The 15,195-nt window shown below is 39.4% G+C and overlaps 1 protein-coding gene across 2 annotated transcripts in view; it reads left to right on the forward strand.

The window, feature by feature from the left end:
* PCNX2 (pecanex 2) overlaps window positions 1-15,195 on the forward strand; it is a 272,275-nt gene that overhangs the window by 228,265 nt on the left and 28,815 nt on the right. For both annotated transcript variants that reach the window (XM_077486198.1, XM_077486199.1), the window contains 2 exons: window positions 7,642-7,786; window positions 13,319-13,549. In XM_077486198.1, the coding sequence (XP_077342324.1) occupies window positions 7,642-7,786; window positions 13,319-13,549 (376 nt within the window). The remainder of the gene's footprint in view (window positions 1-7,641; window positions 7,787-13,318; window positions 13,550-15,195) is intronic.

Below are 15,195 nucleotides of genomic sequence, written 5' to 3' on the forward strand. Positions count from 1 at the left end.
ACCATATCATCCGTTTGGTGCCCCTGCAACTAGACTTTGCGGCAACATTCATGTATACCCGAATACCCAGGTATGTACACAATTCCACCAGAGCTCTTATCAAGGTCTTTGCTGGTAATACCTGTTTGTACATTGGATCTATGTACTGTTATTAATCTCTTCTTATATAAAGCTTGTATTATCTCTATACTAAGAAAAAAAACAATCAAATAGTTGCCATCTAGTGGTAAGTGAAAAAAAAATCTAAAAAAAGTTGCTGCTATCATCTATATGTTCCCACATCAACAACATTTAAATAATATCTATGTGATAGTGCTGCTTATGAAACTAATATCCATATGTGACTATAAAGGCATACAAGTCATAATAAAGTGTCAGTGCCAAACATTCAATATGTACAAACAGTTCATAAAGAGTCCATAAAGAATAAAAATAAATTAAAATCTTCTTAAAGAAGGTGCACAAAAAACTTGGCTCCAGCTAATACGTTGCGTCCATACCAGACTTCATCAGAGGGTAGGAGGCCCAACATGTTGTTCACACTGATATAGACTCTTTCATTACAAGGTTGCCATAGAGCAACAATTTGTCATTCACGTAACCATGGCAGAGCTATAAACATCTGACCAGCCATATTGCACATTTAACAAAACAGCCACTAATCTAAAATCTGTCATAACAATAGCTAAGAAAATACGCTAAAGCTAATATATCATATCCTTATATCCATATATATAAAAATAAAATAAAGAAATATCAATTTAAAAGTTTCTATACTATTTAAACATCTATATAAATAAAATGGCAAATAAAATGCAAAACATTTTTATGTACAATAAACTAAAATACAGCAGGAGAAAGAGGAAAGGGCAAATTGGTGCATGTTGGTCTATGGACATTGCACTGTTCCTTATGATTGCATTTTTATTTTGTCACTTCAAGTGGGATTATATTGACCATTATGGACACTTTATTTAAAGGGGCTGTATACCCATGAGGTTTTTCACCTTAATGCATTCTGTGCATTAAGGTGAAAAACCTTCTGTAGTGCAGTAGCCCCCCAGAGCCCCCCTTTTACATACCTGAACCCGGTCTTTCCATCGGCGAGAACAAGCCCAGCAGCTCCAGCCGATGTCTCGGGTCTTCATTGCACAGATTGATAGTAGCAGCAGCCATTGGCTCCTTCTGCTGTCAATCAAATCCATTGACGCAGAAGCCGGGGGCAGGGCTGAGTCCTGCTGTCTATCTAAATGGACGCAGTGGCAGGACTCTGGAGCGCACCCTCTATGGGTGCCCCCTGGGAATGCGGGTCTCCAAGGGGGCACTCGATGCGGGATGGAGCCAGGAACGCTGCTGGGGGACCCCAGGAGAAGAGGACCAGGTCCACTCTGTGCAAAATCTATGTACAGAGGAGGTAAGTATATCACGTTTGTTATTTAAAAAAAAAAAAAAAACTTTACAACCCCTTTAAGCTTTTAATGTATAATGTAATAATTTAGTATTGTGTAGTGTAGTATAATGCAAATTTTTTGTATATTTCTCATTTTGACGCACAACTATTTTTTTGATGAAGATATGTTCACAGAGACCTCTATTTTCTGATTGTTGCCCTGTATTATTGTTGTAACTTTTAAGTTTTTTAACGCTGCCCTTTATTTTGGATATTTACAATATGTGATATGTCATCGCCTACAAGAAGTGTGGTATGTTGGTCTTATGATGAGCAGATAGAGTGACAGATTACAAAACCTTTTACGAAATATTAGCACAGACAAGCAAACCAATGTGTCTAAATATTTTTTTATAATATGAATTCCATGAAAATACAAGTCATACAAACATATAGACAGACTTATCAGAAAAGGTTTTCTAAATTATATAGTCATCAAGTATTTTGTATTTTTGCTTTGAATTCTTGCTTACTAAGTGGGCTTAATATTGAAGGGGATGTTTTATTGAATACTTTTCTTTTTTTCCCCCAATTATAATACTAGATAAAAAAAAGGATTGTTTATGTAGTGATATTGCAGGTATTAATTGTCTGCGCACAATTAGGTATACATGTGTGTATATATACAGTAAATGGAGACCTTCTTAGCCCCTGTACACACGGTCGGAGATTTCCACAACCAAATCCGTCGGATTTTGCCTGTCGGATTTTGTCCGTCGGATCTTGTCCGAAACTGTTGCATACACACGGTCGTGCCAAGTTGGCGAAAAATCCGATCTTTCAGAACATGATGACATAATTTCGTTATGATGGGACTACGTTCAGGCTAGTAGCCAATAGCTTTGATGTAGGAATTTGATCTGAGCATGCGTGGCACTTGGTCCGATGAAAAGGCTCTACACATCGGATTAGGTCCGTCCGGCCCAGTTGGTCGGGAAATATTTCCAACATGTTGGAAAATTGGGTCGGACGGAGATTCGGACGGAATCAGTCCGATGCATACCACACACAGTCGGATTATCCAACGACACGGTCCGATAAGACGCAATCCGACAGATTATCCGACCGTGTGTACAAGGGCTTAGAAGTATATATGGATATAAAAAAAAAAAAATATATATATATATATATATATATATATATATATATATATATATATATATATATATATATATAAACTTTCAATAAATATAATTTCTCAGTGGAAAGATGAGGGGCTCGGTAACTTTGGGGTGAATGATTAACCACTTCAATACCAGGCACTTTCGTCCCTTCCTGCCCAAGACAATTTTTAGCTTTCAGCGCTGTCGCACTTTTAATGACAATTGTGCGGTCATGCTACACTGTACCCAAACTAATTTTTTATCCTTTTGTTCCCACAAATAGCGCTTTCTTTTGGTGGTATTTGCTCACTGCTGGGTTTTTATTTTTTGCGCAACAAATAAAAAAAGACCAAAATTTTTTTTTTTTTTAGTTTTTCTTTGTTTCTGTTATAAAATTTTGTAATCTGATTGGCATTGATAGGCGGCACTGATGGGCACTCATAGGCGGCACTGAAAGGCTGCACTGATGGGTACTTATGGGTGGCACTGATGGGCATGGATGGGCACTGTTAGGTGGCACTGATGGACACTGATGGGTGGCACTGCTGGACATCACTGATGAGGAGACATCTGGCAGGCATTCATAGTGGGCACTGACTGGCCCCATTTGTGGGCACTGATTGTCATCTTTTAGGGCACTGTGTGGCATCCCTGGTGGCCATGGGGGGCATACCTGCTCCTCAATGTGTGGTGGGTGCCCTGGTGGTCCTGGTGGCATCCCTGGTGGTCCAGTGTGGGCATCCACCGGGGGGGCTGCACTGATAAACAATCAGCACAGACCTCTCCTCTACTCGGGTCTGTCAGACGCGAGTGAGGAAAAGCCGATAAAAGTGGTTAATCCTGTTTACACTGTGATCAGGTGTGTTTTTGACATGGCTAATCACATGGTAAAGAGTTTTCGTCAGAGGATCTTTACCAAGACGCCCAGTCAGAATAACTGAACCACCGCTAGCCGTCATTTTTCTATAGGCTGGGCGGGAAGTGGTTAAAATGGTATTAAACCCAAAAACAAAAGATTTTAATTGTAGCTTACCAATTTTTAGATGTGTTAACTGCAATAGTTAGCACAATTTTAGGACCATGCTTCATGGGTAGTTTTGCAACAACTGGGGGGCCGCCAGTTTGAGACCTCTGCACTAGTGTCTGATCAGCTTTAAGATTTACTGTTGCTGAAGAGGGAAGAAAGTAACAGGAATGACACAGACTGTACTAAGGGAACACAGATTAGGGAGGGTGAAAAGAAAAGCAGCAGAGGTAGTAGGACAAACTGCTGCCAGGGAGACACAAAAGAGTTAAGTTATAAGGATCGTGTCTTAACCAACTGCCTGATTTTCTCTCCTTTCTCACTCATGGTAGCCTTTGAGCTTCAGCACTGTAAATCTTCTGTCAGCCTTCCTTTCTATCTGACCTAAGACATACAATCAGGGATGGAAATGTACATATTTTAATTAAACGTGACATATAGTTTTTGAGAATAAGGAGAGGTGGAAAGCTTCCAATAAAGAAGTGACTGTTTTGGGCTTCAACAAAATGGCAGCCTTCAGCAAGAAGAAACTGGAGCAATGTTTGTGGCAATTTACAGCACATACATAAGATTACTTATTAAACCCCTTTACGCCCATGTAACGCAAATATGCGACCTTTGGCTTGAAGGGGTTGTACCGGGGTGATGCCTGTAGCTGCACCCCGGTACTGTTTTTTAGGGCCGACGATCGGCTTTCTTGTGATAACACCCGATACATTACCCCCCCTCCTGCCGCCCTCCGTGGCTTGCCCTGACTCTCCCATCCTACCCGGAGACCCGAGTGACCAACCGGCATCGTCTTTGATCGGGACACGGATCTAGTAACCCAGAAGTGATTTAATGACATCACTTCTGGTTTACTGAAGACTTATAGGCACCAAATTTAAAAAAAAATTGAGGATTTAAAACAGCCAAACTTGTCAGTTTGAATGCTTTTAAGAAGGGATTTGAGTTCTTATAGAGCCCAGATCTCTACATAAAGACTAGCTGTCACTGTTTACATTCCTTGTGACAGCAATAAAAAGGATCAGATTTTTTTTTTTAAAGGGACAGTGTAAAAAAAAAATAATAAGAAAACAAAATAAAAAATTTAAGGCGCCCCATCCCTCCGTGCTCGTGCACAGAAGCGAACACATATGTAAGTCGCACATGTAAATGTAAACAGTGTTCCAACCCATACATGTGAGGTATTGCCGCAAGTGCAATAATTCTATTATTAGACTTCCTCTGTAACTGTAAACTGGTAACCTGTAGACATTTTTAAAGTGTCACCTATGGAGATTTTTAAGTACCGTAGTTTATCACCATTCCACGAGTGTATGCAATTTTAAAGTATGACATGCTAGGTATCTATTTACTCAGTGTAACATCATCTTTCACATTATACAAAAACATTGCGCTAAATTTACTGTTTTTTTTAGTTTTTTTTAATTCATAAAAGTGTATTTCTTTAAAAAATAAACATAAAATATCACCATTTTATTCTCTAGGGTCTCTGCTAAAAAATATATATTATGTTTGGGGGTTCTAAGTAATTTTCTATCAAAAAATACGGATTTTAACTTGTAAGCAACAAGTGTCAGAACACTTCATACAAAATGATCCTATAAGTGAGTATCACAAAAATTGGACACGGCCTCTGGCTCAGCCTGAAAATGTATGGGAGTGAGGTCCTATGGGGTAGAAGCGAGGGCAAGGCTACCCAAACATATGCTGCCATGGAGCTTGTCAGGAAATATTATTTGTTATCAAACTGTTATGGGTAAAGTTCTGCTTTAAGCTCTATAAGGAGTGAAATGCATTCAAGTTTGGATGAGCAGGTGGCACATCTCTGGAAATGGGCTTGTAACCTTGAGATTTGTTTTTCCACAATTTTTGTTCTCAGATCCTCAGACAATTCTTTGCTGGTTTTTCTCTTCTCCATGCTCTGTGTGGCACACAGAATCAACAGAAAGGTTGAGTCAATTTTTCACCATTTTAACTGGTTGCTGGTGTGATTTTTATATTGTCAGCACCTGTTAATTAATACAGGTGAGTTAAATTACAGGAGCATCACAAACTCGGAATGAAATTATTTCTTACAGTTTTAAAAAGGTACCAATAAATGTGTCCAGTCTATTTTTGGAGTTTTGTGTGGAATGTGTCAAATTTGGGTTTTTGTTTCTCTACTTTTTTTGTGTCATACCAATACAAACAAAAGAAATAAACTTAAGCATGCCTAAACATTTGTAATTGCATCAATTTTCTGGGCCAAGTGGTGCATTATCTGACAGAAATGCAGGGGTGCCAATATTTTTGGCCATGACTGTATGTTTCCTGCACCTTCTGTATATTTTCTTTTACTTTTTTGTTTTAATCAGGACCTAATCTGGCTTTAATTCCTATTTATATGCCCACTGGACCCATCTGTCTTCACTATAAAAGCATTAGTAACATACCTATTTATCTATGGAGTTTAAATGATACCCTTTAATGATAAGCTTATATTATTAAAGATGCAAGTATTCAGGACCCCTGAGTTCAATCAGGTCCCAAATGCTTGCATCTTTATTACCATAAGTTAACCAATAGGATGTATCATTTACACCCCAAACATTCTGCCTTGAAAGACTATAGTAGTGCTGTGAAAGAAAAATAAAAAAAAAATGAATTCCAGGCAGTGAGTGTCATTTTGACTTCTGGTATCTGTTTATTTGTTTACAAGCCATTATCGGCTGATAAAGCAGCTGATCAAACCAAACTTTCACTGCCCATGCAATCAGAAGAGTTTTTGTTCCTCCCTTGTGATAGCAATAAAGTTAAAAAAATAAATAAATGGGTAGTGTAAATAAAAAAAAATAAAAAATGTAAAGCGCCCCCGTTTTTCTCATGCGCAAATGCGAACACGCATGTAAGTCTCACATGCATATGTAAATGAGATTGTACCACACATGTGAGGTTAGAGTAAGAACAATAATTTTAGTGCTAGATCTCCTGTTTAACGCTAAACCTGTAACCTGTAAAGGCTTTCAAAGTGTCACCTATGAATAAGTTAATGTACTGCAGTTTGTTGCCATTTCAAGAACGTGCGCAGTTTTAAAGTGTGACGTTTAGATATTTGTTTAGTCGGCGTAACATCATCTTTTATATTTTACAAAAAATTACATTGTGTTTATGTACACTAAGGCCGCGTACACACGGGCGGATTGTCTGTCCAACTTAGTCCGTTGAACAGTGTTTCAGCTGACAATCCGCTCGTGTGTGGGCTTCAGCGGACTTTTTCAGCGGACAGTCTGACGAACAAAGTCTTACGGAATTTCCGTAAGACAGTCCGTTCAAACTTGGTTTTGTCCGTCCAAACTTGGTTTCAGCGGACAGTCCGCTCGTGTGTAGGCAAGTTGGACGGACTAAGTATGGTGCATGCTCAGAAAGGGTTTACACGGCCGAAGGTTGCATTGCAGTGTATAGGACGTCGTTTTTCTAGTCCCATCGTACGTGCTTTCAGCGGACTGTCTGCTCATCGTGTGTGGTCAAGTCCGTTCATGCAAATTTTGAACGGACTGTCTGTCGGATTGTCTGCCGAACTTAGTTGGGCAGACAATCCGCCCGTGTGTACGCGGCCTCAGATTTATTAAAGTGTATTTTTTTACAGAAAATTTGCGTTCGATATAAAATGCACAAATATTATGTGACACAACATTGCAACACCCGCCATTGTATTCTCCAGCAATTCACAAATTTTAATTTTCCTTAAAAATTGTGTGTAGATCTGTCTCATCTTCATAAAATGATGCAATTTAGGAATGCAGGCAGTCTTGATTCATGTATTGTATGGTTCTCAATAGACTGGACAATTCGACATGAATATATTTAGGCACATCAATAAAACTCCATTTTGACAACTATTTGGATAAATTGGATATTCAGTTTTCTTCTTGATACTCATGAAATGAAGAAAGAAGTCACATTGGTGTCACTTACAGACAGAACAATATATTTCTGAGTGTTTTAGTTATGGTTCACCTACTGTATATTTGCATACTAGCTAACCTATCTTAACAGCTGCTTACATACTCATTTTTCAGCTTGGATTCATTTCTCCATGGCCTTCATACCTTATTTAAAGGACATTATCGAATATCTAAGGAGGAAGAATGGGTATTTGCGGATATGGACTTATTACACACTGTTATTTCTCCAGCAATTCGGATGTCTTTGAAGCTCCACCAAGTATGTGTTCAATCACACATGTTATTGTATTGATGACCACTTTACTACATACACGGGCATATTTAATGGGGCAATGTAAGGAGCTAAAACGATGTTCAAAATGCAGTAACCTACAGTATACAAACCAACCAAGTTTCATCTTTTTACAGTACTGTAGTCATAATGATAAAAGATGTTTGCTTTTCTTTTCAGTTTAGTGAATGCCTTTTTAAATACTGTAAGCATAATGGCAAGGGCGTTATTAGAACCCGGCATCCATGGCAGGTTCCTTTGGTCTTCTACTGAGCACCTGAAGTGTTTTTTGTAGTAATTGCTGATGCCATTCCAAGTATGACAAACATAGACCAACATTTGTTCAACTGTGGTTGTGGATGGCAGTGGTTTTAAAGCAAATTTTCAAATTAAGTGCAGTTAACCTGCTTCAGATCCATATTTACCTAAATTTGATGGCTGCAACATACAGGACTACTTATCCTTTCATTTTACACTGATCAACAAAAATCTGCTGAATACTCACATGGCAGGCCTGGGTTCCCCAGCACACAGAGAAAGGTGCTACTTCTATGACTTGGCAGAATAACCTTGATTATCCAGTAGACAATGGCCCTTCTCCTGATTGGCGGAAAGAGACAAAGCTATTTAGTCAGCCCTTATAAACATTGCTTTTTTCAATCTATGGAATGCAGCTGTGCCCTCCAGCACACATGCCGGGCAAAGTGGAAATGATGTAACAGACGTCCATCCCTACTCGTTTTATCACTAGCTGAAGTGCTGTTGCAGGAGCTTAATTGACAAAACATGTAGGGAGGGACTTCCGTTACATCATTTCCGCTTTGCCTAGAAAGCAGGGTAGAAGGCACAGCGCTACTCTGTGCTTTGGTAACATTATACGATTGTTCTGGTTTTAAATCCTGTTAGGGAATCGGGTAGGTCAATGTAGGAATTGTGTTTCGGAACATCAAACCAATTTAAACAATAGTCAAGGACAACACAAGTAAACACAAAATGCAATTTGTAAATGAAGGTGTTTATTATTAAAGGTGAAAAAAAATCCAAACCATCATGGCCCTGTGTGAAAAAGTGATTGCCCCCTAAACCTAATAACTGGTTGAGCCACCCTTAGCAGCAACAACTGCAACCAAGCGTTTGCGATAACGTGCAATGAGGCTTTTACAGCGTCCTGGAGGAATTTTGGCCCACTCATCTTTGCAGAATTGTCCTAATTCAGTTACATTAGAGGGTTTTCGAGCATGAACGGCCTTTTTAAGGTCATACCACAACATCTCAATAGGATTCAGGTCAGGACTTTGGCTAGGCCACTCCAAAGTCTTCATTTTGTTTTTCTTCAGCCATTCGGTGGTGGACTTGCTGGTGTGTTTAGGATCATTGTCCTGCTGCAGAACCCAAGTTCGTTTCAGCTTGAGTACACGAACAGATGGTCGGACATTCTCCTTCAGGATCTCTTGGTAGACAGCAGAATTCATAGTTCCTTTTATCACGGCAAGTCTTCCAGGTCCTGAAGCAGCAAAACAGCCCCAGACCATCACACTACCACCACCATATTTTACTGTTGGTATAATGTTCTTTTTATGAAATGCAGTGTTCCTTCTACGCCAGATATACTTGGACACACACCTTCCAAAGAGTTCCACTTTTGTCTCATCGGTCCACAGAATGTTGTCCCAAAAGTCTTGGGGATCATCAAGATGTGTTGTGGAGAAATTGAGACGAGCTTTGATGTTCTTTTTGCTCAGCAGTGGTTTTCTCCTTGGAACTCTGCCATGCAGGCCATTTTTGCCCAGTCTTTTCCTGATGGTGGAGGCATGAACGCTGACCTTAACTGAGGCAAGTGAGGCCTGCAGTTCCTTGGACGTTGTTGTGGGGTCTTTTGTGACCTCTTGGATGAGTCGTCGCTGCGCTCTTGGGGTAATTTTGGGCGGCCGGCCACTCCTGGGAAGGTTCACCACTGTTCCATGTCTTCGCCATTTGTGGATAATGGCTCTCACTGTGGTTCGCTGGATTCCCAAAGCTTTGGAAATGGCTTTATAACCCTTTCCAGACTGATAGATCTCAATTACTTTCTTTCTCAATTGTTCCTGAATTTCTTTGGGTCTCGGCATGATGTGTAGCTTTTAAGGATCTTCTGGTGGACCTTACTGTGTCAAGCAGCTCCTATTTAAGTGATGCCTTGATTGTGAACAGGTGTGGCAATAATCAGGCCTGGGTGTGGCTAGAGAAATTGAACTCAGGTGTGGACAACCACAGTTATAGTATGTTTTAACAAGGGGGGCAATCACTTTTTCACACAGGGCCATGATGGTTTGGATTTTTTTTCACCTTTAATAATAAACACCTTCATTTACAAATTGCATTTTGTGTTTACTTGTGTTGTCCTTGAATATTGTTTAAATTGGTTTGATGTTCCGAAACACTTAAGTGTGACAAACATGCAAAGGAACAGGAAATGAGGAAGGGGGCAAACACTTTTTCACACCACTGTATATCCCCGGATTTAATTTAAAAAATCTGGTCACCTTATCTTAAAGGAGCATAATACTTATTAAGAAGATATATCACTACCACTAATACCTTGGAGGAGTGAAAGGGATCCCAATGGTACATTTGATAACAGAAAGCACATATTGACTTTCTTGTTGGCAAGTCAAATCTTTTCTGGTGAGTCAGTTGTGTAGTGGAGAGTTTCAAAACGCACAAGGTGATTTGTTTTGGTTGAGACACGGTAGATTTATGTGGTAAAGCACTGAACACTATTTGATTTATGAACTTGGGGATGAAAAGAGTACAAGTGCACTAATGTAGTGGACTTATTTATTGATGTGTTTTTTTATTTAAATTTTCACTTGTGATATAATTGTTATATGTAATAGAGCTGTCTAATTTTTATGGTATTTTGGTTTATTAACAAGTATCACTTGTTTTAGGACAGCAGCTGCACTATTTATAATTATTTTTCCTTTTTGAGTTTGTTGATATTAGTGCGGGTGTTATATAATATTAAGTTAAACCTAATGTTTTGTCTTATGACCAAAAATTTCAGGTTTGGTTGCATCAAGCCAATACAGTCCCCTCTAGCCCATTTCAGTCTCCCACCTGCCTTCTAGCATATTGTCGCTATCTTTTTGATACTCCACTGTAAGGCCCCTTTCACACTAACGTCCCGTTCAGGCCCGCCTGTCAGTTTTTCAGGCGGACCTGAACGGGTGCTCCATAGAGGTCTATGGAGCGTCGGATGTCAGCGGTGACATGTCCGCTGACATCCGACCCGCTCCGATCCGAAAAAGTGTGACGGAGGAAAAAGCTATTTTTCCATCCGTCTGCGGATCGGATCGGATGACGACGGGCACTGCGGTCCGTCGTCATCCGATCTCCCATAGGGGAGAGCGGCGCTGTGACAGGTCCGTCCCTGCACAGTGTGCGGAGACAGACCTGTCATCTCCCTGCTCAGCGGGGATCGGCGGAGTGATCCCCGCTGAGCAAACGGACATCCACGGGGCGGATCAGAACTGATCCGCCCCGTGTGAAAGGACCCTAAAGCTGCCATTGATGAAGCACCAGTGCAACAGCCACTGTGGCTTGTAACTCTTTCAATTTTCACAGGTCTCTCATAGTTCTCGCATAAAGCAGGCATCTCAATTTTGACTTTGACATCGTAATAGTTACTATGACACAATAATTCCTAACTATATTGACGTACAATGCTGTGAAAAGTAATTACCCCCTAAACCTAATAACTGGTTGTGCCACCCTTGGGTTTCCAAGCATGAACGGCCTGTGTAAGGTCATGATACAGCATCCTAATTGGATTTAAGTCCGGGCTTTGGCTAGGCCACTCCAAAACCTACATTTTGCTTTGTTTGAACCAGTTGGAGGTGAACTTGCTGTTTCAGATCGTTGTCCTGCCGCATAACCCAAGTGCATTTGAGCTTGAGGTCGCAAACTGATGGCCAGACATTCTCCTTTAGGATTTTCTGGGAGAGCTCAGAATTCATGGTTCCATCAATTATGGTAAGTCATCCAGGTCCTGAAGCTGCAAAGCAACCCCAGAACATCACGCTACCACCACCATGTCTGACTGTTGGTATGATGTTCTTCTTATGAAATGCTGTATTCGGCTTGATTCGTACTTATGCATTTTTAGAGCTTTTTGCATTTTGCAGATTTGCACTACAGAACGTTTTCCATAGGAAACCATGTTAAATGGACTGTAGTGCAAATCTGCAAAATCCAAAAAGCACAAAAAATGCATAGGTGTGAATCAAGCCTCAGTTTTATGCCAGATGTAACATGATACCCACCTTCCAAAAAGTACAATTTTACAGAATATTTGCCTGAAAGGGATTTTCAAGATGTTTTTTGGTAAATGTGAGACAAGCCTTTTTGTTCTTTTTGGTCAGCAGTGGCTTTGGCCTTGGAACTCTCCCCATGGATTCCATTTTTGCCCAGTCTCTTTCTTATTGTTTAATCATGAACACTGATCTTATCTGAGTCAAGTGAGGCATGTAGTTCTTTAGATGTTGTTCTGGGTTATTTTATGACCTCCTGGATGAGTCGTCGTCATGCTCTTGGAGTAATTTTTGTAGGCCGACCACTCCTGTGAAGGTTCACCAATGTTCCAAGTTATCTCCATTTGTGGATAATGGCTCTCCCCATGATTCACTGGAGTTCCAAATCCTTAGAAATGGCTTTGAAACCCTTTCTAGACTGATACATGTACATTACTTTGTTTCTAATCTGTTCTTGAATTTTTTTAGATTGTGCATGATGTGTGGCTTTTTGTGATCTGTTAGCGTGCTTCACTTTGTCAGACAGCTTCTATTATGTGATTTCTTGATTCAACAGGTCTTTCAATAATCAGGCCTGGGTGTGGCAAGTGAAATTTAACTCGGCTTTCCTAAAAATTGTGGTTAATCACAATTCATTCATGATTCAGCATGGGAGGGGGTAATTCATTTTTCACATAGGGCCAGGCATGTTTGAACAGCCTTTTCCCCTTAATAAATGAAATAATAATTTAAAAACTGCATCTTTGATTTACTCGGGTTATCTTTGTGTAATATTAAAATTTGTTTGATTATCTGAATGATTTCAGTGTGAGAAATATGCAAAAAATAAATAAAAGTCCGGAACAGGGCAAATACTTTTTCACAGCACTGTACATACTTTGGCATTATACAGGCTTTTTGCATTACAATATCTACCATGGCATCATAATATTGGCAATTGCAATTTGATAGTTAGTATGACAAAGGAATCTTTACTGCTACATCATAAAAGTAACAGTGAAATTACATAAAAAATATGTATGACAATATTATACCAATTGTGACAACCTAAAACCTACTAGGGCATATATTGACTAAAAGATAAACTTTTTTCCATTTTTTTTCAACCCTATAAAAAACTCTAATATATATGCATCTTGTAATACACTAGTTAGGAAAGGTGTAAAAAAAAATAAAAAATGTCAGGTTTTCAGGTTTCTTTTAAGAACATTTTTGGCTTTTTCCACAGAGTCAATTTGCCTCTCCTGACGAATATGAAGATCATCCTGCACTTTTTGATGCAATTAAGGTATTTGTAGAAAAGGTTGTAATTTGTGACGAAAAAGATCCTGCTTGGAGAGCTGCAGTACTTTCTAACAAAGAAGAGCTTCTGACACTGAGACATGTTGTTGATGAAGGGAATGATGACTACAGCGTGATTATGCTTCAAAAAAGCTACCTCAGCTTTAAAGTTATAAAGGTAATAGAATTTTCCAGTTTCCATGTTATACACACTGTGATGGCTTTCCAGCTAGAAAAACTCTTTCAGTATGGATAAAGCCCAAGTGGGGTTTCTTTGTGCAGGTAGCAAGAATCCACACAGCAGGTCAGTGCTTCAAATTGGCTTCAATCAGCTTTATTGCGCACCCAGCATAAAAAAAGCACAAAGTAGTTCCAGCATTCAAAAACTTAGAAAGCCTGTCCATAGAAATAAAGTATAATGTGTACAATAAATCCTAGGCTTTTTGTTTTTCTCATTATATATCAAAATCTCTTTCAAACAGGGAACTAGGTCTGTTTTTTAAATATGAAAAAATTAAGTAAAAAATAAAGTAATTCACATTGAGCACTTTTATGTCACGTACACATGATCGGACATTCTGACAACAAAAACCTGGATTTATTTCCGATGGATGTTGGCTCAAACTTGTGCACATACATACACACAGTCACACAAATGTTGTCGGAAATTCCCAACGTCAAGAACGAGGTGACGTACAACACGTACGACAAGCCGAGAAAAATTAAGTTCAATAGCCAGTGCTGCTCTTCTGCTTGGTTCCGAGCATACGTGGAATTTTGTGCGTCGGAATTGTGTACACACGATCTGAATTTCCAACAACGGATTTTGTTGTCGGAAAATTTGAGAACTAGCTCTCAAATTTTTATTGTCGAAAATTCTTACAAAAAATGTCGGATGGAGCCTACACGCAGTTGGAATTTCCGACAACAAGCTCCCATGGAACATTTGTTGTCGGAAATTCTGATCGTTTGTATGCAGCATAATAGTTCTGAAAGCGGCAGTTCTTAGTATAGAAATGTTGAAACATCAGGTACATAATGCTTTTTAAATTCTGTGCCAGGGTGCACCCTGTGTTTATTTATTTCAGGTATTTATGAAGCATTGTCAATTTAAGCAGCACTTGATATTTATATATTGTACACCCTGCCCTCAAGGTACTTACAATCTAAGGTCCCTAACTCATACATAACATACTAGAGCCAATTTACTTACCAGCATGTCTTTGAAGTGTGGGAAGAAACCGATGCAGGCACAGGGAGAACATGCAAACTCCAGGAAGGTAGTGCCATGGTTGGGATTCAAACCAATGATGGTAGTGCTGCCAGACAGAAGCGCTAACCACGTAGCCACCGCACTTAACGCTGTGTTATATGTTGATTTGTACAAACAGATATTCTGTATACAAAATAAAAAAAATGCATAATGAATGTCAGATTAGAAATGTATAATGTTCAGAAATCCAATAAACAATGACTCCAAACCATTCTAATTTCATGCATTACTTACAGCCCAGTATACCTGGTATTTATTGTTGACTACTTTAGCTTCCACACCTGTACACCCCCTATGGACCAGAGCTATTTTTACAATTCTGCTATAGGCCTGTTCATTCAGTAGTAACTTTATCATTATTTAAAGTGATACCAAAGTCTTGTATTTTTTGTTTAAAAATAACAAACGTGTTATACTTACCTGCTCTGTGCAGTGGTTTTGCACAGAGTAGCCCAGATCCTCCTCTCTTTGGGTCTCTTGCCAGTGCTCCTAGCCCCTCCCTCCTGCCAAGTGCACCAACAGCAAGCAGCTTGCTATAGGGTGTATCTGAG

This window comes from Lithobates pipiens, unplaced genomic scaffold (genome assembly GCF_037356315.1).
Source record: "Lithobates pipiens isolate NorthernLeopardFrog02 unplaced genomic scaffold, aLitPip1_a1.2 Scaffold_18, whole genome shotgun sequence".
Classification (NCBI taxonomy): Eukaryota; Metazoa; Chordata; class Amphibia; order Anura; family Ranidae; genus Lithobates; species Lithobates pipiens.